We start from the raw sequence: 25,171 nt of genomic DNA, 5'->3' as shown, positions 1-25,171 counted from the left end.
TGGTAGTCACTACCAATTATTTTTCGGTAGCCGCTACCGATTATTCGGTAACTGGTACCGAAATAATCGGTAGCTGCTAGTGATTAATTTTTGGTAACAGCTACCGATTATTTCGGTAACGGCTACCAATTATTCGGTTACAGCTACCGATTATTTTGGTAGCCTTTACTGATTGGAATCGGTACCGGCTACCGAAAAAAAATCGGTAGCTGTTACCGAAAATTAGGTAACTGGTACTGAAATAATCGGTAGCGGCTACCGATTGCCAATTGGTAGCAGCTACCGATTGGTAATTGGTACCGGTAACTGGTACCGAAAAAAAATCGGTAGCTGTTATCGAAAATTAGGTAACTGGTATTGAAATAATCGGTAGCGGCTACCGAAAAATGATCGGTAGTGGCTACCGATTGCCAATAGGTAGCTGCTCCCGATTATTTTTTTCAGTGTTAAAAAAATAAATTATTAATTATTGACTTTTTTACCCTGGTCCGCAAGTTAATATTTTTAGATAAATATATAAGAGAATCACGAGCTACAATTGTACTGTCGCATATCTTGGTGTGTAAACTCTGTTATGGATTGTCGGAAACAACTAATAGTTGTTTCTCGTAATACAGTAACTGCAAAAGTTTATTTCTTTAAAAACGATAATCAATATTGCAAATAATCGAGTCTCTTTGTTAAGAGAAACTCAATATGAAAATATTGCGACGTTAAATAAAGAAAAATAACAATAGTAAGAATATTGAATATTTATAAATATTTTTTTAGCACATACATTTTTGTTACGTAAAATAAATATTTAAATATTCATTTATATAACAGATTGTTAAAATGTTTTTAGAATATTTAACTACTAATTACTACACTGTAAAAAATTCAGAGTTCGCGGTGCGATGAGTAATTTTTTTAATTAAAAATACTTGACTTTACTTGATAATTTTTAAAGTTAAAGTTAAATAATTTAATGTTAATATTAAAAACAGTTATTGGGTCTTTTTTAACTACAGACCATATATCGGACAATATATGAGTTTTGAACTAATGACCGGTGTAAAATATAACTGTCAATTATCACCGAGAAAAGTCCTCGAGGACCTTTTTCACACCAAAAATTATTACCAGTGTATATAAATACAAATACACTAAAAAATTTGCAGAGTGAATCGCAGCCGATGACTGTTTATTTATTTGAGCCCTAGAACATTCATAGAAACATGTGTCTGGATTGTGTCTAGCCACGTCTCCAAGAATCTTCCCTGCGTGTCAATCGTTACTTTTTTTATCATTCTGACAACTGGTTGTCATCTTGAATAATTTTAGAGGCTTTCAAAATGTAAAGTCACAGAAATTACGGAAGAAAAAAATTTTTTTAATCATTTAAAATTTAAATAAAACCCAGATCACTCCGAAATCACTTCGCTGAAAAAACAAACTCTCTATTCACTCTGTATGCGGAGTGATTTTTTTTAAAAACTCCGAAACTCCGAGTGACTTTGGATTTAAAATCCGTAATCACTCCCTATTTTTTACAGTGTAAAATAAATTAATAGATTAAAAGTTACGAGGTCAGATTTATGGATGAATCGGCAGCTGTAAATAATTGGCTTTCATTTTGAATTAAAAGGAGATTCAAGTTGACTTTAGTCGTAAAAAGCGAAAGAAAGATGATAATGTGAGTGCTGCAAGATTGATGATTTTATGTATTTAATCGCACGTACTCGCGCTCAATTCCCATAAAACGACAATGTTACTCTCAGGAGGTATGTTACGTCGATACATCCCTTTTCGGTGGAATCGATCCACATCAAGGCAAACCAATAACTCTCGATCACTCCTTATTGCGTGGATCCTCTTGCAATACTTGGGTACTAAGTCTGAGTCGGTAATTCAACGACCACTCCCTGAAAATAAAAGAGCAATAAAAAATATTAAGTATTAAATTAATGAACGAATGAATAATTAATTAAAAACTTTTAATGTAATGTTTAAAATTTTAAAATAATATGAAAGGCATTTAAAATTGAAATAAATTGCACAAATTGTCAGTGTGTGTTAAATTATTTACGTGGGTTCGGCCCTTTAAAATGTCCGCCCACTTACTTTAATCACTTCCTGAAGTATTAAAGTCATCAGTTATCTTAGAAATCTCTATGATAATAAATAATAAATAATAAATCTCTACTTTTTTATCAATAAATTTAAATATATGTAGATAAATAATTAAAAAAAATAATTCCTCAAAATTTATGACACAAGACGTCCGACTTTTTTAGTGTTGTTATGATAAAAGAAATTGAAAATAAACAGAAAGATTTTTAAAAGTCGACATGCATTTTTAAATTTTTTTCTTAGTATTTTCCTTTGTCATAAAAATTTTTTTTTTGTCTGCGACTTTCAGTATCATGAAATTTATGAGTGTGAATGTAGATGACAGTTGGAAATTTTTAAAATTTGAGAATAAATAAATAAAATGTTCGTAAATTAAAAATTGTAAAATGCGCACTTGAGTAATTAAAAAATTAGCGCGCGTATTTTTGAAATTTTATTAATTTATTTATTTAAAATTTAAAAATTGTTCTATCCGCTATATATATATATATATTATATGTGAATGCAATTGTCAATGTTTTCCTGGTACTGTAAATAAAAAATACGACTGTGGATCGACTGTTTCAGGTTTGTATCGCCCACGAGACTTTGAACACTCACCAAATAAGGCAGATCTAAGTGTAGGTTCTCCACCCACACGATTAACTGAAACGATGACGCTTTCTTTTGACTAGAACCTGAGATTTTATTGAGAATAAACCAGAACCAATCTCTCAGCTGAAAAAGTTTAAACAAACTCATAATCTTTTTATTTCCATACCTTCAATTATTGATTAATTGTACCTGTAATTAGACATGAAAGATAAGTAATTAGTAATCAGTAATTATATTTTTTACAGTAATTTAAATTTAACACGGAAACGTCAATGCCGTAGTCTAATTAGACATAAATTGATAGATGTACGGAATAAATTATTTACTTTTAAATCATCACAAACGAATACGAGTTTCTTGTCTTATATTGCACGTTGCGCAACGTCAACAAGACACGTACTACTTGTTTATATTGTCCGTCTAGTCGTGTATATTTTAACGAGTACAGAGCCTCAGTACTTAGTCTTCTCGTCACGACATTATATATAAATATATGAGTATGCTTACATGAAAGAGACTATAGTTATTCTCGTGTCATGATTGCTGATGTCTGTAATGATTGACAGGCATTCGATGTACTTATTACCAAAAAAAATTAAATTAAAAAAATGCATACCTTCATGTCCACTGAATCGCGGTGATCTACATTCGATATTACTCTGTACATTATATAAGACTTTAATTGATTACTAATTAAAAAAAACTCAGAGGAAAAAAAATATTAATTTAATTATTACTTGTCATTAAAGTGAGAACTTATAAAAATTTTTTAATTGATTAAATAATAATTAAAAAAAAATTTAATTAGTTTATGTAAATTACCGCAGTTGATTTTTTTACGTTTAAAATATCTTTGATTTTTGGAGAAATAAAATATAAATTTCGTAAAAGTTTTATGAGTTTGAATGTGTGATGATATATTGGGTGTGTTTGTGAGCATGTGAGCTGGCAAATAGCCCGAGGACACAGATAATACCGCAACGTTTACGGCATTTTCGCATGTCAAATGTCTCTCAATGTTCCAATTTGATTTCTAAATTCAAAATACCGATTGAATTATTAGATATTCATTGCGATGTTAATTTATATATTAACATTAATTATTAATATTGTCGTCTAGAATAGCAGTGTTTGATATTGTCCTATCAAATATTATCTACATGACATTAAAATTATTGACTGACTTATCTTTATTACTTGTTACAAATACCTAAATAATTTACACTTACATGCGCACACGCGCAGTTCGTGTTTCTTAATTTTTATCAGTAGTTTATTTTATTTATTTGTTTTTTTTTCTAATTTTAAAAACCAATGGAATTAAAATTTTTAAGCCGCATGAGAATACCGACTCACCCTGCATGTCCGCTTTTCCGTGACCTACTTCGTCTTTTTCTTCTTACTCGTATACCGCGAAGCTGCTCCGAAATAGGAATGAACGGGACGAGAATGAAAGGAGTTCAAGTGAAAAAACAGATAAATAAAATAAAAAATAATTGAATAATAAATAAAAATAGTTTATTTAATATAAAATAAACATACCGTGTTAGGCGAATCTCTTTATTTGTGTATTAAGTCATTACGTCATCGCTCAGTTTATAACTCCATGTCTCATTGAACTGTATATCCCTACTTTACTCCAATACACTAATGTCATTTCGTCATTTTAATACCTTTATATTTTATGTATTAGTTTACTGCATTAATTTGGTTATCGTCATTCAAACTAATTCCCATGAATTAAAACTAAACTCGTCATTCAAAAAAGTTTATTTTCCAAGAACATTTTAAATAAATTCCTATAGTTTATATTATTTCAATTGACATATAAATCTTATCACATAATGAGACTGTAAATTAAAAAATTTTATCAATCCAAGTCAGTTATAAATATATATATATTTTTTATCAATCATATATTTGTTTTTACTTTGCGTGGATTTAATTTTAAAAATATTTATTTAAATTAATATATATATTATATATAACTTGCTAAGTATTTATCTACTTAAATCGACTTTTTCCACTTGCAGTGAAGAATTTTTCACTTATAATCAGACGTCTGTTTCTACTTATTCTTATCTATATAAAAATGCCAAACGTTAAATGAATTTTTTTTCATATAGCGGCGGAAAAAAATATAAAAAAATGTATATGTTATAAATAATGATGAATCATTGCAAGTTTGTCAGACATAAACGCCAAAAAAGTAATAAATAAACCACGGCAAACCTGTGGATTCCAATGCGTGTGTCATCAATACACAAGTTTTAATATTCCCACTCTTTTAAAACTCGTGCACCGAATCCAACATATATTCATACATATAATACATTCTCACTGACAAATAAAAACAACCCACGCGGATTTTCGAATGTTGCTTCGATACACATATGAGTAAAAGAGAGGGAACGATATGATCGCGGTTGCGTTAAGTGTTTGTATATTTATCAGTATTAGTTAAACTTATATCAAGTAAGTCTTGACTTGTTGCTCATGTGTGTAACTCAGAAAGCTCACACATCTTATACATTTGTGTAGTATAGGCGTCAACTTAACACAAGAGAGGGGAATTAAGAAGAGAGAAAAGACTCACGCGTTCCGCCGGTTCCAGTCAGTAGTTGCCGATCCAAATGGTGAAGCGAATCACCAGCAACTTTATAAAACACTGAGTTTTTAAATATCTTCAAGAGAGCTGTGATTTAATATTTTTTTAATCAAAATAAATAACACATTATTATCAATAATAATAAAAAAAATTAAATAACAATAAAAGTGAAGATAATTTTTAAATAATAAATTACGAGACAATAATTATTTTATATTTGTGAATTATTTAAAAAGCAACAGGTGATATGTTAATGAGACAATAAATTATTAATATTCAGTAGGATAGATAGCAAGTGTATTTTTTTGCAAGTGAATAATTATTATTTTTAAAAAATATTAATAAGTTGGGTTTATAATATTTAAGATTTACGAGTAAATTTTTACGCGATGGTTCTGAATAAAAAAAACAGTGCAGGTGCGGTTAAAAAGAAGAATAGTGGTAATGAGGTGGTATCCTCGTCATCCACATCAACAATGGATGCCGGTACTTCTGAAGAAATCACATCATCCTCGTCCACGGTGGTGACATCATCGCGGGTGATTGAAGAGGCGAGATCAAGTGTAGAAACCACAAGTCAAAGCAATGTGGTGGAGATGACTAGTGGCAGTCGTGAAGTGATTATGGATTCCAAGGGCAATATTATCAAGGTCATCGAGAGCGCGCCGAGGAAGACGAAGCAAATTATGACGAAAGGAGGCAGAGCTTCGGACGACTTTATCCGCGGGGAACAGACCCAAATGTTGCAGGAAGTCAGAGATGGTAATAAACATATTGAAGATAATTTAGGACATTCTGGTGGTCATGTAGTGTCTTCCTCGTTCAGTACGTCTTCGCACACTGAACAAGCCTCCAGTGAGTCTCACGAAAGTACACACCAGGGCGTAACAAGCAGCCGGTCTTCGGAGAGCCAGCAGTCCAATAAAATTACTTCAGAAGGACGTCAAATTGACGGAAATGTTTATACTGACACTAAGAAGGTTCAGGAGTCTTTGATGAGCAAAAATGTCGATGGTAATGTTGTAGCAAGTCGAGAAAAAAATGTATTTAATGAGAGTACTATAGAACCTTCGGGAAAATCTGAGCATGTGACGTTTATTGATAAGTCTCCTAAATGTGTGCCCTCATTGAGACCTGGAGAGTCATCTTGGGACGGTAAGTTTGTGTATGATAAATCAGGAGCTAATTCTCAGACTCAGTTATCGAAACCGGTCCCCAGTCCGCGCCTTGAAAAGTCAACGAAATATATTTCGGGTGATATTACATCTAGCTCAGAAGTTTGGGAGTCTCAGGTACAAGAAAGTAGTAGTAGTAGTCATGTATCTGAAGTAATAAAAACTTGTCACAGTAATTCGGACGTTAGAAAAAATATAATTGAATCTGATAAAGACGTAAGACGTTCATTGCCATTTTCCTCTGACTCTCTAGACACTAGCGACTATCACAGCAGACATTCACGAGCTGGAGACTCTTCGCGGGACGAAGGTTACCTTGATGAGAGTAGCAAATCCAGCGAACCATCGGTCGTGAGAACATCCGATAAGATCAGAGACACGGTTGAGGTCAGAGATGTATCTGATAGTACTGTTGAGTCCTCAGTAACATCGTCCTCTTACATAGTAGAGTACAAGGACGCGAGCGATTCAAAACGCGTTGAAAAAGTAACATCAGTATCAACAGCTATTCCTGAGGAAGAATCACCAGTTCCAAGGGGTTCTAGTACTCCGAAACGTGCGGGAACACCAGACAAATCGCGCCCTGATTCACGGAATTACAAACCAGGTCAGTCAGCGTGGGACGGTAAATTTGTGTATGAGAAACCACCGATAAAAACGACACGGACTGATGCCACAAGACCAACAAACCGTGGACAGAGAACTGACGTTGAAATACGAGATGTTACTGATGATTATACAATTAATGAAGCCGATGTCTCGACGTCTTCTTACGTGGTCGAGACATCGTCGAGCCAAACTAGTTTTTCGGATATTCGTGAGTCCAGTATCACATCTGTCACTCGAGATTCCGGTGTGTGGGATCAGAAAGATGTCCCGAGAGATAAACGTCCGTCGTCTCCGGAGAAAACTGATAGAAGTGCTTTGAAACCTGGTTCATCAACGTGGGACGGGACTTTCAAGCGCTCTGAGTCGAGTTTGTCTGCTGACAAGACGCATACTCCTGCCAGAAGACCTAATGTCAGTGATACAACTCTAGATCTTCGTGAGTACGACACTAGTTCTAGGGAAATAAGTGAAACGGTTGTTTTTGAGCAGTCACGTGTCCATGAAAGCTATTCTGACTCTTCGAATATTGATCTAGCTTCGACAGCAGTCGAGACGATAATTATTGTTGATGGTAAACCAACTCGAACGATAAATTATGGTGTTGAGTCAATTGGATCACCGACTACAGAATCAGTTACACGTGACAGCGTGACTAGAGACGATAGAAAGTCACCGTATCCTGAAGATCGCACGAACAGACCGACGAAACCTGGATCGTCGACGTGGGATGGTTCATTTTCGCACGAGAAAACTGTCGAATCTGATGAAAGAAAAATTTCAAGTGATCGAAAAGTAACAAGACAATCAGAGAGTCCAGAAAGAAGTCCTACTGATCGAACAGCACGTCCAGTAAAGCCCGGCTCTTCTACGTGGGATGGATCTTTTACTTATGAGAAACCTGTCGAGCTCAAGAAGCCGAGTGATAAAAAAGTTGATATCAAAATTACAACTGATAAGTCTAGAGACATATCTAATGATCGCTATGTGTCTAATGCTGGCATCGATGTGTCGGAAGATATTAAGAGCACGACTGAGTATATCACTGTGACGTCCAGTACGAATGATTCCAAAATGAGAGACTCTGAGAACGTTTATAGTACTACTTATGACACTAGAGATACTAACAAGCAGTTGGGAACGGGAAAGAGACCAGAGAATGTTAAAAGTAGGCCGCAGAGTCCCGAAAAATCAGCGAGTCCGACAGATCGTTCAGCTCGTCCTTGTAAGCCTGGGTCTTCAGCGTGGGATGGATCTTTTACTTATGAAAAGCCTCAGAATTCAAAGAAACCAGTTGATAATAAAATGGATGACACTAGACTGCCGAAAGATAAGGAACCCAAGGACAGCACGTATACTGATAAGCGGTACGTATCTAATATCGATGTATCTGGAGATATAAAAAATGTTACTGAGTTCATTAACATTGAAAAATCTAGTACAAGTGATTCGAAGACCTATGATTCTACTGATTTTTCGAGTACGATAACACATGAAGTTACAGATACCCGAAAGCCTTTGGGCCCAGGTAAGAGACCGGAGAGTCCAGAAAAATCTCAAAGTCCAATAGATCGGTCGGACCGTCCAACTAAACCTGGGTCTTCAACTTGGGATGGTTCATTCACTTATGAAAAGCCTCAGGAGCCCAAGAAACCGATTGATAACAAACCCAAGGACATTTCACGGACAGATCATACATCGACTACTGATTCGAAGACTAGTGTTGTCGATGTTTCTCAAGATATCAAAAGTACAACTAAATTTATAAACGTCGAAAAATCCACTACAGTTGATTCCAAGACTTTTGATTCTTCAAATTTCTCCAATACAATCACACATGAGGTTTCAGACAACAGAAAGCCTTTGGGTCCAGGTAAAAAACCAGAGAGTGTAAAAAATAGGCCGGAGAGTCCAGAAAAACCTCGAAGCCCAACAGATCGGTCGGACCGTCCAACCAAACCTGGATCTTCAACTTGGGATGGATCTTTCACATACGAAAAGCCTCAAGAGCCCAAGAAACCGATTGATAAAAAACCAGGTGACTCAAAACTTCCGGTAGATAAGAAGCCTAAGGACATTTCACGGACAGATTATGTATCGACTACTGACTTGAAGACTAGTGTTGTCGATGTTTCTCAGGACATTAAAAGTACAACTAAATTTATAAACGTCGAAAAATCCACTACAGTTGATTCCAAGACTTTTGATTCTTCAAATTTCTCCAATACAATCACACATGAGGTTTCAGACAACAGAAAGCCTTTGGGTCCAGGTAAAAAACCGGAGAGTCTAAAAAATAGACCGGAGAGTCCAGAAAAACCTCGAAGCCCAACAGATCGGGCAGATCGTCCAACTAAACCTGGATCTTCAACTTGGGATGGTTCATTTACTTATGAAAAGCCTCAAGAACCCAAAAAACAGATTGATAAAAAACCAAGTGACACAAGACTTCCGGTAGATAAAAAGCCCAAGGACATTTCACGTACAGATCATACATCAATTACCGACTCGCAGACTAGTGTTGTCGATGTTTCTCAAGATATAAAAAGCACAACTCAATATATCAATATTGAAAAATCAAGTTCAACAGATTCCAAGACTTTTGATTCTTCAAATTTCTCCAATACAATTACACATGAAGTTTCGGATACCAGAAAGCCTTTGGGTCCAGGTAAAAAACCAGAGAGTGTCAAAAATAGACCAGAAAGTCCAGAAAAACCTCGAAGCCCAACAGATCGGTCAGATCGTCCAACTAAACCCGGATCTTCAACTTGGGACGGATCTTTCACTTACGAAAAGCCTCAAGAGCCTAAGAAACCGATTGATAAAAAACCAGGTGACACGAAACTCCCAGTCGATAAAAAACCCAAAGATACTCCACGTCCAGATGATTACGTTTCCATCACTGACCTGACAACCAATGCCGTCGACGTTTCTCAAGACATCAAAAGCACAAATAAATTTATCAACATCGAAAAATCCACTGTCGATTCCAAGACTTTTGATTCTTCAAACTCATCAGATACAATCACCCGCGAGGTTTCAGACACCCGAGAGCCTTTAGGTCCAGGCGAAAAACCCGAGAGTGTAAAAAATAGACCAGAGAGTCCAGAGAAACCTCGAAGCACAGATCGGTCAGATCGCCCAACCAAACCTGGATCTTCAACTTGGGACGGATCTTTTACCTACGAAAAGCCTCAGGAGCCCAAGAAACCGATGGCCAAAAGCAAACCAGCAGATAAGAAAACCGGTCCTCTCGATGCAAAAGACAAACCACGAAAGCCCGCCGACAAAGACAGAATCCAGCCCATCCCGTCAGACTCCACAGTGCGCAGTATAAAGAAAGACGATTCAACGGACACAGTCTTCGTCAACGAAACATATATAATTGATAAATCCTCCAGCTACACCGACGTAGTTCAAGAAAATTACATCAGCGAGTTTAAGGACATCCGAGACCTGGTAAGTTGAATAACTTTCGTTCGACGAATCGTCGGTATTTATCTATTCAACCGGATGTAATCCAAAAAAAATATAATGGGCATGTAAGAGTTTAAATAAATAATTGCTACTTAAATACTCTTTTTAGTAATGTAAGTGAAACTGCGTAAAAAGTTAAAAGCATAAAACAACTAAAGACTTTCACTCTTTCATGCTCTCAAGGATTCGCCGTAAGTCTCATACGCGTATATAACAAGTGAGTTTCATGAGTTAAAAATAAACCTGATCTAACGCATTTTGCCTTCGCGAGGTATGTAATTGTGTAAACAGAAATAAAAAAACCAACGTATATGAGTAAATAAAAAGAGAATAGTATAATCCCGCGGAAGTTGTAGATTTCAATCGTGTAATGCCTATTATTCCAATGTTATTGCGTTACATAATAATGTTTGAATCACTGATCTAGACATTGAACTAAAAAAAAAGTTCTTATCTACCATAAGTTAAATAAATCATTTTTAAAAATAATAACTTACATAAATTGTCCATTAAGTTAATCATTAATTAGAAATAAAAAGTAGAAGCTAAAGTTTTTTATTGATTTGTTGGGACAAATTAAAAATTAATCGTCGGGTAACTTGGTCCGCTCGATAATTAATAAAATTTAATTGAGGTATAGATAATTTTATGGTGGGTAAAAATAAAAATTGAGTAATTAATAACTTGATAAACTTTTAGATGCATATGTAATAGTGATATAAATTTTATAAACCCATATATGAAACACTATCAAGATCAATTTAGCTTTCGTGATATACCACGTTTAACAGAATGATATCATCGCGTGCTGCAGTTTCATTGAATGTGCGACAAATTGATTTCGCTGACGTTCTATATGAACACAGACAAATATACTGAGGAATGTTTGATTCTTAGCTTTTTATGTCGCTTTAATAAATTTATAAATGTCTGCATTAAAAGAGGTGACGTATGCTAATAACTAATAACAGTTTTATTTAGATTAATGCTGCAACGAGTCACTAATGTCAAGTTCAATTGCTTAAAAACCTTCTGTCTTTATTACTATCACTTTAAAAACATATTTATATAATTTAACTTATTATTTAATGTCATAAATTATTATTATTATTTACGAGCCGTAAAAAAATTATTATTTTTTTTGCGTCTGGTAATTAATTGTTTAATTATTTTTCTAATACGTGATTGTAATTACGCTGTGAAAAATAGGGAGTGAATTCGGAGTAATCACGGATTTTATTTAAATCTGAATCCACTCCGTTGCAGAAAAAATTACTCCGCATATGGAGTAAATTGGGAGTTTGTTTTTGCAGCGAATCCGAGTCTCTCCTCCCTTTTTCTATCGAAAATTTTTATAAGTCTGCAGTATAACTTTTCATTCGTTGAGGATTTTGAGTACTAGAGTTACTTTCTGGCGGCAAAAAAAACATCAAAGGAATTGAGGACTAAACTAGAATTTATTTTTTTACTGGGAAATTATATCGGAGGGATCTGGATTTTATTTCATTCCGATTCGGAGTTTTAATATTAAAATAAACATGATACTGAAGTTAGCCGACGTGTAATAATTTTTGAACTTTTTTTTACACAATAAATTATGAAAAAAAAATATTTGAAAAATTGCACCTGTAGTTTTTTAAATTTTCTACATGTGCATATTTTTAGTTTTCATTTTTTTGTAATTGATTTGTTAAAAAAAAAATCCGAAAATTACTAATTGTCTGCTAACTTCAGCATCATAAATAAACTTATGATAAGTTAGCCGACGTCTAATAATTTTTGGACTTTTTTTTAAACAATAAATTGTAAAAAAAAAAATATTTGAAAAAATTGCACTTGTAGTTTTTTAAATTTTCTACATGTGCATATTTTTAGTTTTCGTTTTTTTGTAATTGATTTATTAAAAAAAAAATCCGAAAATTACAAATTGTCTGTTAACTTCAGGATCATAAAAAACTTCGCTTCGGAGTAATTTTTACACAATCATCCGCTCCGCATTTACTCCGGATTTAATGACGTTCACTCCTGAATTTTTTACAGCGTATTGATTACTGAGTAATGATAATACTAGTAATAAATAATTATTTATATACTAAAAATAAAATGAAAGTGAAAGAATGACATTGATACTTAATATTTAATTTATAATGATAAATGTTGTAAATATTAATCAATGTCGATTTCACTGGCATTGTCAAGTTATATTATATATTTTTATTTAAAATCTATAATAAAGACTATAGAATGTGTACTTGTCATGGACACTTGTCTTGTATATTGTGGTTTGTGAAACAAGTAGCGAGCTAACACTGAATAGAATGTAATTGATGGTGATGATGATCTGTGTAATTCAGAAGTGATGCGGTTTATAATAACACTTTCAATGAGTAATTCAAGTCTAGTTTAATTGATTAGTTATTAAATTGAATTAACAAATAATCGAGTAATGGTCAATCAATTACAGTGAATTAGATACATGATCTCGATCACGTGTTAATTTTCTGCGGTCAAGTTAATAATTATATGTAACAATAATTGATTAGAGCTGATTTATATTTTTTCTATCGAGACACGACAGCCTGCCTTGTCCCAGTCTAAGTAACTTAGCGTCTAAGTGCATCGAACTCTTTTATAAATTATAATTAGACTGGTAGTTTAAATTGATGTGGCGCCTGCTGGCACTCGATGTCTGCCATTTACTTTAATTCATTGAATAGTAAAATCTAACTACAATTTACGATGGGTAGTTTGGATTAAATATCAAAGTTTTTAACTTTAATTTGATATTTTCAGAGAGATGTCACCGAAACGTCAACGAAGGAATTTATCATCGAGAACCAGGTGACTAGTATGGTATCGCAGGATGTCAATGACACGCAGTATGAGAGAATTGAAAGTACGAAACGACCTGTGGATTCACCGACGAGCAAACCGATACAAGAAAAACCGGGATATCCACGGGGAATACCGGGACTTAGGGAAGACGATAAACCGAAGTCAATTCCCGCTGCGGGTAAACCAAGTCGACCAAGACAACCTGAAGAAACTAGACGGTATTTATTGTAATACACAAATAATTAACTAGTAATTTAATTAATGTTTTATTTATTATTTAGGTCACCGGAGACGAGACCAAAGTCGCCAGAAAAACCCCGAGATTACGTGACACCAGCAAAGTCATTACCAGCAGCAGGAAAACCCAGTAGAAAACCCGAAGACAAACCAACTCCAGCAGCAGGAAAGCCCAGTCGTAAACCAGAAGATAAACCAACTGAAAAATCAACACCTGCGGGAAAACCTGGACGGAAAACCGATGAGAAACCAACTGTCGAAAAGCCACGACCAGCTGCTGGGAAGCCAAGTCGATCTGATTCTCCAGAGAAGCTGAAGAGCCCAGACAAGAAACCGCAGCGTGGAGATCAATCACCCGATTCTCTTGACGGCGACAAACCCAAAACACCAGCTCCCGTTGATGTGCTAAAAGAGATACCACTGAAAGAGCAATGCATCTGCGAACTGTGTACCTGCGGGTTAGTAATTTTTATCCTCTTACTTACCAATGATTTTTAGCTCAATGACTAATGGCATGTGGCCCACATTGATGCCTTCACCGTTAGCTTACAGTCAGTCATCGTAGTCACCTCCTCCGTATATTCCTTATTAGAACCACCAACTACCTACGCGTTTTAAACGTTTATATTCAATTTTTCATGGTAATTTTATGTCGTCAGTAATTTTTTTTGCTTTAAAAACTTGAAGAAATAAATTTAAAAATTTTATCAGACAACTTTAGCCTTGTACGTTAATCTCTTCATCAAAGTTATTTATCCTATTAAATTTAATAAGGTCATAGCTTTAGATACTGAGTAGTTTCTTACCTTATTAGTAATTTTTTATTGATCATATCGATTTAATCTGTATCACGTTTTCTGGTTTTTATCGATGTCCAAAGTCTCGCCACAAAAATGGAAAATAAAATGTGTTTTTTTTTTTCTGCATCGTCAACTCTCACAAATGGAGTAACAAATTCTTGATACATGAATTCCAATAACTTGTCAATACTCGATATATATTCATGTGTCCTACTATTTAATTTAATGCGCCTCGAGCAACATCAATCACTTATACCATTTATGGTATCGGTTCTCATCTACTCTCGATGGAAAGTCATGTCGATTTTTTTTATCTGCTGCAATGAAATATCTTTTTTTTTTCGCGGGCTTATTTTTTAAAATTAAATACTTTATTTTAGCCGGCATCGCTGCCCACACAATGAACCAGAAGATCATCTAGACATTTCTCACGAGCCGATACAATCAGTGTCGTTGTATCGTCAAGAGTTTGATGAGAAACACGTCGACCGTCAGGTTAAATATTATCACGAAGATCATCTCCATGTTGAGGGAGAATTTACCGGTGAGCGTCGGACAGACTACGTGGCGACCAAGGGTGAAAGGGCACCGGTCAGAAAGCCCCAGGATAATCTTAAACCAGAGGGCGATTTCTTCGGTAGACCGAAGGAAGAAGCTCCCACTCATGGAGAACGGGCGCCCATAAGACGGCCTCAGGATAACTTGAGACCTGAAGGAGATTTTGACAGTAATTAATATTGTTTTTAATGTAATTTAAGTCGGTAATTAATAATGAATTTAAATAAAATAATAATTATTGAACTAGGTGTCACGACAACGGATTTAGTTTTCACTGGAAAACCTGGCGAGCGTCCAACTCCTGTTCGTCGTAACACTTTTACTAAAATAGAGGGTGATTTTATTGACGAAACAACATCGAGATCAGAGTACATTGACCATCGAAGTGTTGAGCGCACGGAGATATTCAAACGTGTGGACAATCTTACTGTTGGAGAGGGAGAATTTACGGTAAGTGAAATTTAAAAATTAATAAAATTGTATGGTAAATAGTAATTGGGTCATTGATAAATAAATTTTACAGGGAACTTCTCACACGAAGGATGACTTCCATACGCACGACATTCAGAAGATAGATCGTCCGACTTATCGCCGTCCTTCGGTTGATCAAACGGATCGTTTCTACAGTCATACTGACACTGAAAACGTGACGACAACACACGAGGAATATCGTAACTTTGATCAGACCGACTACAGAACTTCGGTTGTAGTGAGGAGAGAGGATAATTTACGACCTGAAGGTCCTTTCGAAGGACGTCCTAAAGATGACTACTCACCGAAAAGAATTGAACGTCCCGACGCAATACGTCCTCATGACAATTTGAAACCTGAAGGTCCATTTGAAGGCCGGCCCAAGGATGATTTTAAGCCGACGAAAGGTGAAAGGGCGGATGTCAAAAAACCGAAGGACAATTTAAGACCTGAAGGTCCGTTCGAGGGAAGGCCGAAAGATGACTTTACACCTAAACGTGGCGAAAGGCCGGAAGTTAAGAAGCCTCAGGATAATTTAAAACCGGAAGGAAGGTTTGAAGGAAGACCTAAAGATGAATATACGCCGGGAGAACGTCGTCAGCCGATAAAACATCCAGACAATTTACATCCTGAAGGAGATTTTGATAGACCGGATCAAGCGACTTATGCTCCGGGTGAACGTGCGCCGATTGTGAGACATCCGGATAATTTATTCCCAGAGGGAGATTTTCCGGATCGTGAGAGACAACCGTATAAACCGGCTGAAAGAAGAACTCCGATTAAACATGATGACAATTTGAAACCTGAAGGAAAGTTTACTGACAGGCCGAGAGATAAATATTCACCGGGAGAACGACGTAAGCCTATCAGACATGAGGATAATTTGAAACCTGAGGGTGATGTTGAATACCCGGAAGAAGAGATTTATGGACCGGGTGATCGTGCACCGATTGTGAGACATCCAGATAACCTATTTCCTGAAGGAGAGTTTCCGGATCGTGAAAGACAGCCATTCAGACCGGCTGAGAGAAGGACACCGATTAAGCACGCGGATAATTTGAAACCGGAAGGAGATTTTGAGAGACCGGAGCATGAAGAATTCAGACCTGCTGAGAGACCGGTTGCTAAGAAGCCGAAAGATAATTTGAAGCCCGAAGGATCATTCGAACAAAGGCCCAAAGATAAATATTCACCTGGTGAACGGCGACAACCAATAAAGCATCCGGATAATTTACATCCTGAAGGAGATTTCGAGAGACCAGATCATACACCTTATGCTCCGGGTGATCGCGCACCTATTGTCAGACATCCGGACAACTTGTTCCCCGAAGGAGACTTTCCAGATCGTGAGAAACATCCCTTCCGACCGGCTGAGAGAAGAACGCCGATAAAGCACGAGGACAATTTGAAACCTGAAGGTGATTTTGAAAGACCGGAGCATGAAAAGTTCAGACCGGCTGAGAGACCAGTTGCTAAGAAGCCGAAAGATAATTTGAAACCTGAAGGCGATTTTGAAAGGCCAGAAAAGAAACCTGTGGGTCCTGGTGAACGAAGAACTCCAATTAAACACGCGGATAATTTGAAACCAGAGGGAGAATTTGAACGTCCAGAACACGAAGAGTTCCGACCAGCAGAACGACCGATTGTTAAAAGACCGAAAGATAATTTAGCACCAGAAGGTGACATTCAAACTTACAGATCACGCGATGATTATGTTGACTTTGTACATCACGAACGAGTTGAGATTACTAAGTACCAAGATAATCTGCGGATGGAAGGAGAATTCACTGACACAAGAACTCGTGATGATTTCAAAGTAGTGCGTGGCGAGCGCGTCGATGTTATCAGACATGAGGATAATTTGAGACCTGAAGGAGTGTTTGAAGGTCGGCCTAGAGATGATTACGGTCCGAAGAGAGCTGAAAGACCGGAAATCATACGTCCGGAAGATAATCTTAGACCTGAAGGTAAGTTTGAACGGCCGGAACACAAGCCTGTTGGTCCGGGTGAGAGAAGAACTCCCATAAGACATGCCGACAATCTTAAGCCTGAAGGTGATTTCGCTCAGCGGCCTAAAGAAGAAGCTCCGAAAAAAGGAGATCGCGCGGATATTAAGAGACCTAAAGATAACCTCAAGCCTGAAGGTGAGTTTGAGCGACCGGAACATAAGCCAGTTGGTCCAGGTGAGAGGAGAACTCCCATTAGACACGCAGATAATCTCAAGCCTGAAGGAGATTTTGCTCAACGACCTAAGGAAGAAGCTCCTAAGAAGGGAGACCGCGCAGATATTAAGAGACCGAAGGACAATCTTAAGCCAGAGGGAGAATTTGATCGTCCAGTTAAGTCACCAGTTAAACCTGGAGAACGTCGTACGCCAATTAAACATGCTGATAACTTGAAGCCGGAAGGCGATTTCGAAAGACCTGAGCATGAAGAATTTAGGCCTGCGGAGAGACCAACTGTGAAAAAGCCACAAGACAATTTGAAGCCTGAAGGAGATTTTGAAAGACCAGAACATAAACCTGTAGGTCCTGGTGAACGTAGAACACCAATAAAACATGCTGATAACTTGAAACCAGAAGGTGAATTTGCTCAACGTCCTAGAGAAGAAGCTCCAAAAAAAGGAGACCGTGCGGATATTAAGAGACCCAAGGATAATTTAAAACCTGAAGGCGATTTTGAGAGGCCTGAAAAGAAACCTGTGGGCCCTGGTGAACGAAGAACACCAATTAAACACGCTGATAATTTGAAACCAGAAGGAGAATTCGAAAGACCAGAGCATGAACAGTTCCGACCAGCAGAGCGACCAGTTGTTATAAGACCGCAGGATAACTTGGCACCGGAGGGTCACTTTGAAACCTACAGATCACGAGATGATTACGTTGACTTTGTTCATCGTGAACGTGTTGAAATTACCAAGTATGAGGACAACTTGCGAATGGAAGGAGAATTTACTGACACAAGAACTCGCGACGATTTCAAGGTAGTGCGTGGCGAGCGTGTCGATGTTATCAGACATGAGGATAATTTGAGACCTGAAGGAGTATTTGAAGGTCGTCCTAGAGATGACTACGGTCCAAAGAGAGCTGAGAGACCGGAAATCATACGTCCGGAAGACAATCTTAGACCTGAAGGTGAGTTTGAACGGCCGGAACACAAGCCTGTTGGTCCAGGTGAAAGAAGAACTCCCATTAGACACGCAGATAATCTTAAGCCTGAAGGTGATTTTGCTCAGCGGCCTAAAGAAGAAGCTCCTAAGAAGGGAGACCGCGCAGATATTAAGAGACCAAAGGATAATCTTAAACCAGAGGGTGAGTTTGAACGTCCGGACAAGAAACCCGTTGGTCCTGGTGAAAGACGATCACCAATAAAGCATGCCGACAACTTGAAACCTGAAGGAGAATTCGAAAGACCGGAGCACGAGAAGTTCAGACCAGCCGAGAGACCAGTGGTCAAGAAACCTCAAGACAATTTGAGACCTGAAGGAGACTTTGAAAGGCCAGAACACAAACCTGTTGGTCCTGGAGAACGTAGAACGCCCATAAAACATGCGGATAACTTGAAACCGGAAGGAGAATTTGAAAGACCAGAGCATGAAGGTTTTAGACCGGCTGAGAGACCAGTTGTCAAGAAACCACAGGATAATTTGAGACCAGAAGGAGACTTCGAAAGACCAGAACATAAACCTGTAGGTCCTGGTGAACGTAGAACACCAATAAAACATGCTGATAACTTGAAACCAGAAGGGGAATTTGCTCAACGTCCTAGAGAAGAAGCTCCGAAAAAAGGAGACCGTGCGGATATTAAAAGACCCAAGGATAATTTGAAACCTGAAGGCGATTTTGAGAGGCCTGAGAAGAAACCCGTTGGTCCTGGGGAACGTAGAACGCCGATAAAACATGCTGATAATTTGAAACCTGAAGGAGAATTCGAAAGACCAGAGCATGAACAATTCAGGCCAGCAGAACGGCCAGTTGTTAAAAAACCTCAAGATAACTTAAGACCCGAAGGTGACTTTGAAAGACCGGAACACAAACCTGTAGGCCCTGGGGAACGTAGAACACCAATCAAACACGCTGATAATTTGAAACCAGAGGGTGAGTTTGAACGTCCCGAGCATGAACAGTTCCGGCCAGCAGAGCGGCCAGTTGTTATAAGACCTCAGGATAACTTGGCACCGGAGGGTCACTTTGAAACGTACAGATCACGAGATGATTACGTTGACTTTGTTCATCGTGAACGTGTTGAAATTACCAAGTATGAGGACAACTTGCGAATGGAAGGAGAGTTTACTGACACAAGAACTCGCGATGATTTCAAGGTAGTTCGTGGAGAACGAGCTGACGTTATCAGGCATCCTGATAATCTTAGACCTGAGGGTGAGTTTGAACGGCCGGAACATAAACCAGTTGGTCCAGCTGAGAGACGGACTCCTATTAGACATGCAGATAATCTTAAGCCTGAAGGTGATTTTGCTCAACGTCCTAAAGAAGAAGCTCCGAAAAAAGGAGACCGTGCAGATATTAAGAGACCAAAGGATAATCTTAAACCAGAGGGCGAGTTTGAACGTCCGGACAAGAAACCCGTTGGCCCTGGAGAAAGACGATCACCAATAAAGCATGCCGACAACTTGAAACCTGAAGGAGAATTCGAAAGACCAGAGCACGAGAAGTTCAGACCAGCTGAGAGACCAGTGGTCAAGAAACCTCAAGACAACTTGAGACCTGAAGGAGACTTTGAACGACCTGAGAAGAAACCTGTCGGTCCTGGAGAACGTAGAACACCCATAAAGCATGCTGATAACCTGAAACCTGAAGGTGACTTTGTTAAGAGACCCAGGGAAGAAGCACCCAAGAAAGGAGATCGTGCAGAAGTTAAAAAGCCTAAAGATAATCTCAAGCCGGAAGGAGACTTTGAAAGACCAGAAAAGAAACCTGTTGGTCCTGGAGAACGTAGGACACCAATAAAACATGCTGACAACTTGAAACCGGAAGGAGAATTCGAAAGACCAGAGCATGAACAATTCAGACCAGCAGAGAGGCCGGTTGTTAAAAAACCGCAGGATAACTTGAGACCTGAAGGAGACTTTGAAAGGCCAGAATGCAAACCTGTAGGTCCTGGCGAACGTAGGACACCAATAAGACATGCTGACAATCTCAAACCGGAAGGCGATTTCGAACGTCCCGAGCACGAAGGATTCAGACCAGCTGAAAGACCAGTTGTTAAGAAACCCCAGGACAACTTGAGACCTGAAGGAGACTTTGAACGACCTGAGAAGAAACCTGTTGGCCCTGGAGAACGTAGGACACCAATCAAACATGCTGACAATTTGAAACCGGAAGGAGAATTCGAAAGACCAGAGCATGAAGGTTTCAGACCGGCTGAAAGACCAGTTGTCAAGAAACCGCAGGATAATTTAAGACCAGAAGGAGACTTCGAGAGACCCGTTAAATCCCCAGTAGGTCCTGCTGAACGACGCAAGCCTATTCGTCATGAAGATAATTTACATCCTGAAGGTGATTTCGTTGGCCGTCCCCGAGACGACTATAAACCCACTCGAGGAGAACGTTCTGAAATTGTAATTCACCAGGACAACTTGAAAATGGAGGGTGAGATTGACATTCACAGATCACGAGACGATTATATGAGAACCACAAGAGTCGAACGGGTTGATGTCGTGCGCAGGGAAGACAATCTTAAAATTGAGGGTGAATTTACGGATATTCGCCGTCGGGATGATTACAACGTCACTCGTGGCGAACGCACAGACATCATAAGACACGAAGACAACCTCTATCCGGAAGGTGAGTTTGAACGACCGGTTTGCAAGCCTGTTGGTCCTGCCGAACGTCGTAGTCCTATAAAACACCCGGACAATCTAAGACCCGAAGGCGAATTCGAACGACCTGAGCATGAGGGCTACCGTCCTGCTGAAAGACCTGTTGTCAAGAAGCCTAAAGATAATTTGAAACCTGAAGGCAACTTCGAGAGACCTGAAAAACGTCCCGTCGGTCCCGGAGAACGACGTTCCCCGATAAAACACTCAGACAATCTTAAACCTGAAGGAGAGTTTGAACGTCCCGAGCATGAAGGATTCAAACCTGCTGAAAGGCCAGTCGTTAAGAAGCCTCAAGACAACTTGAAACCCGAAGGAGAGTTCGAGAGACCCGATAAAAAGCCTGCGGGTCCAGGGGAGAGACGTTCGCCTATAAAGCATCCAGACAATTTGAAACCTGAGGGCGATTTCGTTCGACGTCCCAAGTCGGAAGCTCCCAAACGAGGCGATCGGGCTGAGGTCAAGAAACCTAAAGATAATCTTAGACCTGAAGGCGACTTTCAGCGCCCTAGTCCCGAAAGAGTGGGACCTGGAGAACGTCGTACTCCCATCAGACATCCGGATAATCTCAAGCCCGAAGGTGAATTTGAAAAACGCGTGCCAGCTAAAGCTCGTCCAGGTGAACGCAGAACTCCAATCCGTCATGAGGACAATCTCCATCCAGAAGGAGAGCATCACTTTGCTCCACGTGATGACTTTACACCTAAACGGGGTGAACGTGCGCCAGTTAAGAAACCACAAGACAATCTACGCTCTGAAGGTGACATGGAAATCACTCAGAGAACACGCGATGACTACTCGAGAGTCGCCAACGGCAGTCGTGTTGAAATCAAACGTCATGAAGACAATTTAAGGATGGAGGGTGAAATTGATGTTCGTCGTACACGCGACGATTATAAAAAAGTAACAAAGATTGAACGCGTGGATATCAGAAAGCGTGAGGACAATTTGAAGATCGAGGGAGAGTTTGTCGACATCAAGAGACGTGACGATTACAGCCACACTGTAGCTGAACGCGCGCAGATAAAGAAACATCCAGATAATCTGAGACCCGAGGGAGACTTCGAGAGACCCGAAAGACGTCCAGTTGGACCCGGTGAACGCCGATCTCCAATTAAACATCTGGACAATCTTAAGCCCGAAGGTGACTTCGAAGGTCGTCCTCGGGACGATTACGCTCCCAGACGCGTTGATAGAACTGAGGTAATTAGACGTGAAGACAACTTGAAGATGACTGGTGAATTCCACGGCACAACTTCTCAGAAATCCAATTACACAGTCGTCAGAGGCGAGCGGGCTGATATTAAAAGACACGAGGACAATCTTAGAATCAGCAGTGGTACCATGGAAACTCGCACCACCAGCAATGATTCTTACTCGCCTACCAAGAGAGACGTCGTCCCTGCAGGGCAGCCTGTCAATAGACGCAGACACATGGAGTCAAACATTTCTTTGGGTGATGACGTATCTGTCATGTCGACTACCAATCAGAGAAACTACAACACCTACACCAAGAAGACCAGCAGAGAAGCCATGAGAGTTGATAAGGTAGTGGAAGTTGATAACAGGAAAGTAACTTCCGACACAAAGACATCTGTAGCTCACAGACACGAAGAACATCACAATAAAATCCACAATGAGCATCATCAATATTCTTCAAACGTCTCTAATACTTCTAACGTCCGTCGCGTGTCTGAAGAAAGATCAATCACCGACAACTCTCGTCATTCTCACAACCAAATCGTTCGCGATGACTCCATGTCTTCAAGACACTCTGACACTCACAGCGAAAATCGTCAATATTCATCAAATATTTCAAATAATCGCCGTGTGTCTGAAGAAAGATCAGTCACCGATAACTCTCGTCATGCTCACAATCAAGTCCGCGATGATTCCACATCTCAAAGACACTCTGACACTCAGAGATATTCACCCGATACGCAAAGATATTCATCAGACGTATCAAGACAGCAGAGAATAGAGAAAACTCAGCATCAAACTCATCAACAGACTTCCAGTTCTCGACGCGATTACGTCAATCAGCACGTCGTCAATGAAACCCGTCAGAAAGATACTTCCCAGCGAAGGATTATCAACAATGGGCAGACCAGTTCCGAATTCCGCCAGGCCTTAAACGGTTCCCATTCTGAGCAAACGCACCTACACTCTAGTGTCAATTCAAAATCTTCTCACCACAGAAAAAACGTCATCAGTTCATCGTCAGCTGACGTAAATAATTCGGTTCTACATCGCCGTGGAGTAGCTTCGTCCACCGAAGCCCTTCACGTGAGTTCCTCGACTGCTGCGGACCAGAAGAAAAGCATTTTGAATCTCGCGGAAAGCGGGCAATACATCAGCAACTCCTCGCAAAGTTCTGACCGCCGCAGCTTAACTTCGCTGCACAAAAGCGCCAAAGACGGCGGGAACCCTTACGCCTCTTCGAGCTACGAGAGACCGCAGCAAGTCGTCAGAAAAGACAACTTGACAGTCGGTGGTAAATTTTACTCACACAGTGAAGCTAAAAGTTACGGCAACTTCAAACAAACTGGACAGAGAGTTGAACGAGTACACAGACAATCCAACGAATCTCATATCAGTCTAGGCGATTCCAGTACTACGACTTCCAGTATGTACAAGAAAGAGTTCATACCACGAGTACGTGGTCCGTGTCCAGCTTCTCTTCTTGAAGCTAAACAAGCCCCGTTCAAACATACCAGAGACACTCCTAAACACAAATTTTATATGCCGCTCGTATCCAATTAATTCATTCATTTACATATGAAATTTTTTTTCTCAATTACTACTAATTAATTACTAATTTTTTTTAACTACAGGGGTAATTAATGTGATAATATTTAAAAATCCCTAATTATTACTACAAATATTTACAATTAATTTCATATTTTTCAATGCCATGATTACGTTTTTTTTTTAAATTAATTTTTCAAATCAAAAGGAAGGGGAACTGAAAAAAATTGGGAGTGAATTCGGATTTTACTTCACTCGAAGTTCCGGAGTTTAAAAAAATTCCGAAGAATTCAAATAAATGAAAAATCCGCTCCGGCACTCGGAATTTCATCCGCACTCCGAAAATTTTTCAGTGTGCAATTATTAAATGATCCAGAAATTAGCAGACAATTAACAAAAAAAAAAAAAATGCACATGTAGAAAATTGAAAAATCTACAGGTGCAATTTTTTCAAATATTTTTTTTTTATATTTTTGGAAAAATTCAAAGATTGTTAGACGTCGGCTAAGTTCAGTATCACGATTATTTACTGCTAGAAAAAATTTATATGTATATGTATTGTTAAATGGTGATAAAATTTTTTTTATAGCTTGGAAAATATATATATAAAAATATATAACTTTTATTTTTGCTTGACGCAAAAAATGAATATCTATAATTTACAATACTCGTACTATTGTAAGTGCAATCTATATATACGTATATATCAATAGTATTTTCGTAATAATAAAATAAAAATACGAAAATGCATTTATCAATGAGACTTACTAACAATTTATATAATTATGTTATTGCTATATTTTTATATGCGTTATTAATTTTGTTATTTCGCGAAGCTTTATTATTTTTTTCAGAAACATTTATTCTATTATTTGTTCCTAATAAATTATAATGGGAATAATATTTTGTTTACGTAAATTTAAAACATACGTACATTTTTTTTTGTTCAAATAAATTTATATTTAATGTATTGTTTTTATTTTTTTCATTTTATTTTTACTCCTTCTTATTTGAACCCACTGCCTTCTAACACTAGAGTACAAGTTAAGATAATTAAATAATTAAAATATATTTATATATTAGTATACAATATATAAGATCATTTATTTAA

At 38.1% G+C, this 25,171-nt stretch overlaps 1 protein-coding gene and 1 long non-coding RNA gene across 11 annotated transcripts; one reads left to right on the top strand and one right to left on the bottom strand.

Annotated features, from left to right (window-relative positions):
* Window positions 1-468: 468 nt before the first annotated feature.
* On the bottom strand, window positions 469-4,928 carry LOC130666756 (uncharacterized). 8 transcript variants are annotated; one of them, XR_008989741.1, is made up of 6 exons: window positions 4,696-4,926; window positions 4,249-4,556; window positions 4,063-4,124; window positions 3,323-3,395; window positions 2,713-2,829; window positions 470-1,904 (listed from the first exon to the last, which is right to left on the bottom strand). It is a non-coding gene; the product is annotated as an uncharacterized LOC130666756 (long non-coding RNA). The 8 variants fall into 8 exon arrangements; XR_008989743.1 differs by having other exon boundaries at window positions 469-1,904; window positions 4,063-4,556; window positions 4,696-4,928; XR_008989739.1 differs by lacking the exons at window positions 4,063-4,124; window positions 4,249-4,556; window positions 4,696-4,926 and adding exons at window positions 3,214-3,256; window positions 3,529-4,050 and having other exon boundaries at window positions 474-1,904; window positions 2,713-2,895.
* A 328-nt stretch (window positions 4,929-5,256) lies between these two features.
* On the top strand, window positions 5,257-24,893 carry LOC130666742 (uncharacterized). 3 transcript variants are annotated; one of them, XM_057467983.1, is made up of 7 exons: window positions 5,257-10,557; window positions 13,369-13,628; window positions 13,692-14,105; window positions 14,828-15,174; window positions 15,253-15,455; window positions 15,529-16,894; window positions 16,982-24,893. In XM_057467983.1, the coding sequence occupies exons 1-7, from the start codon at window positions 5,704-5,706 to the stop codon at window positions 24,073-24,075; spliced, it is 14,538 nt and encodes a 4,845-aa protein (XP_057323966.1). In that variant the 5' UTR covers window positions 5,257-5,703; the 3' UTR covers window positions 24,076-24,893. The 3 variants fall into 3 exon arrangements, with proteins under 3 accessions (XP_057323966.1, XP_057323965.1, XP_057323967.1); XM_057467984.1 differs by having other exon boundaries at window positions 5,259-10,557; window positions 18,149-24,893; XM_057467982.1 differs by having other exon boundaries at window positions 15,529-24,893.
* Window positions 24,894-25,171: the final 278 nt, after the last annotated feature.

Source organism: Microplitis mediator, chromosome 4 (assembly GCF_029852145.1).
Source record: "Microplitis mediator isolate UGA2020A chromosome 4, iyMicMedi2.1, whole genome shotgun sequence".
In the NCBI taxonomy this organism is placed as follows: domain Eukaryota; kingdom Metazoa; phylum Arthropoda; class Insecta; order Hymenoptera; family Braconidae; genus Microplitis; species Microplitis mediator.
The sequence above is the reverse complement of the archived record's forward strand: the minus strand, read 5'-3'. Positions and strand labels throughout refer to the sequence as shown.

Excerpts from the sequence above, each read along its gene's own strand:
- LOC130666742 (XM_057467982.1), top strand. The coding sequence starts at position 5,704 with ATGGTTCTGAATAAAAAAAACAGTGCAGGTGCGGTTAAAAAGAAGAAT. Across the intron at positions 10,558-13,368 it reads TTAAGGACATCCGAGACCTG|AGAGATGTCACCGAAACGTC; the intron begins GTAAGTTGAATA and ends TGATATTTTCAG. Across the intron at positions 13,629-13,691 it reads CAACCTGAAGAAACTAGACG|GTCACCGGAGACGAGACCAA; the intron begins GTATTTATTGTA and ends TTTATTATTTAG.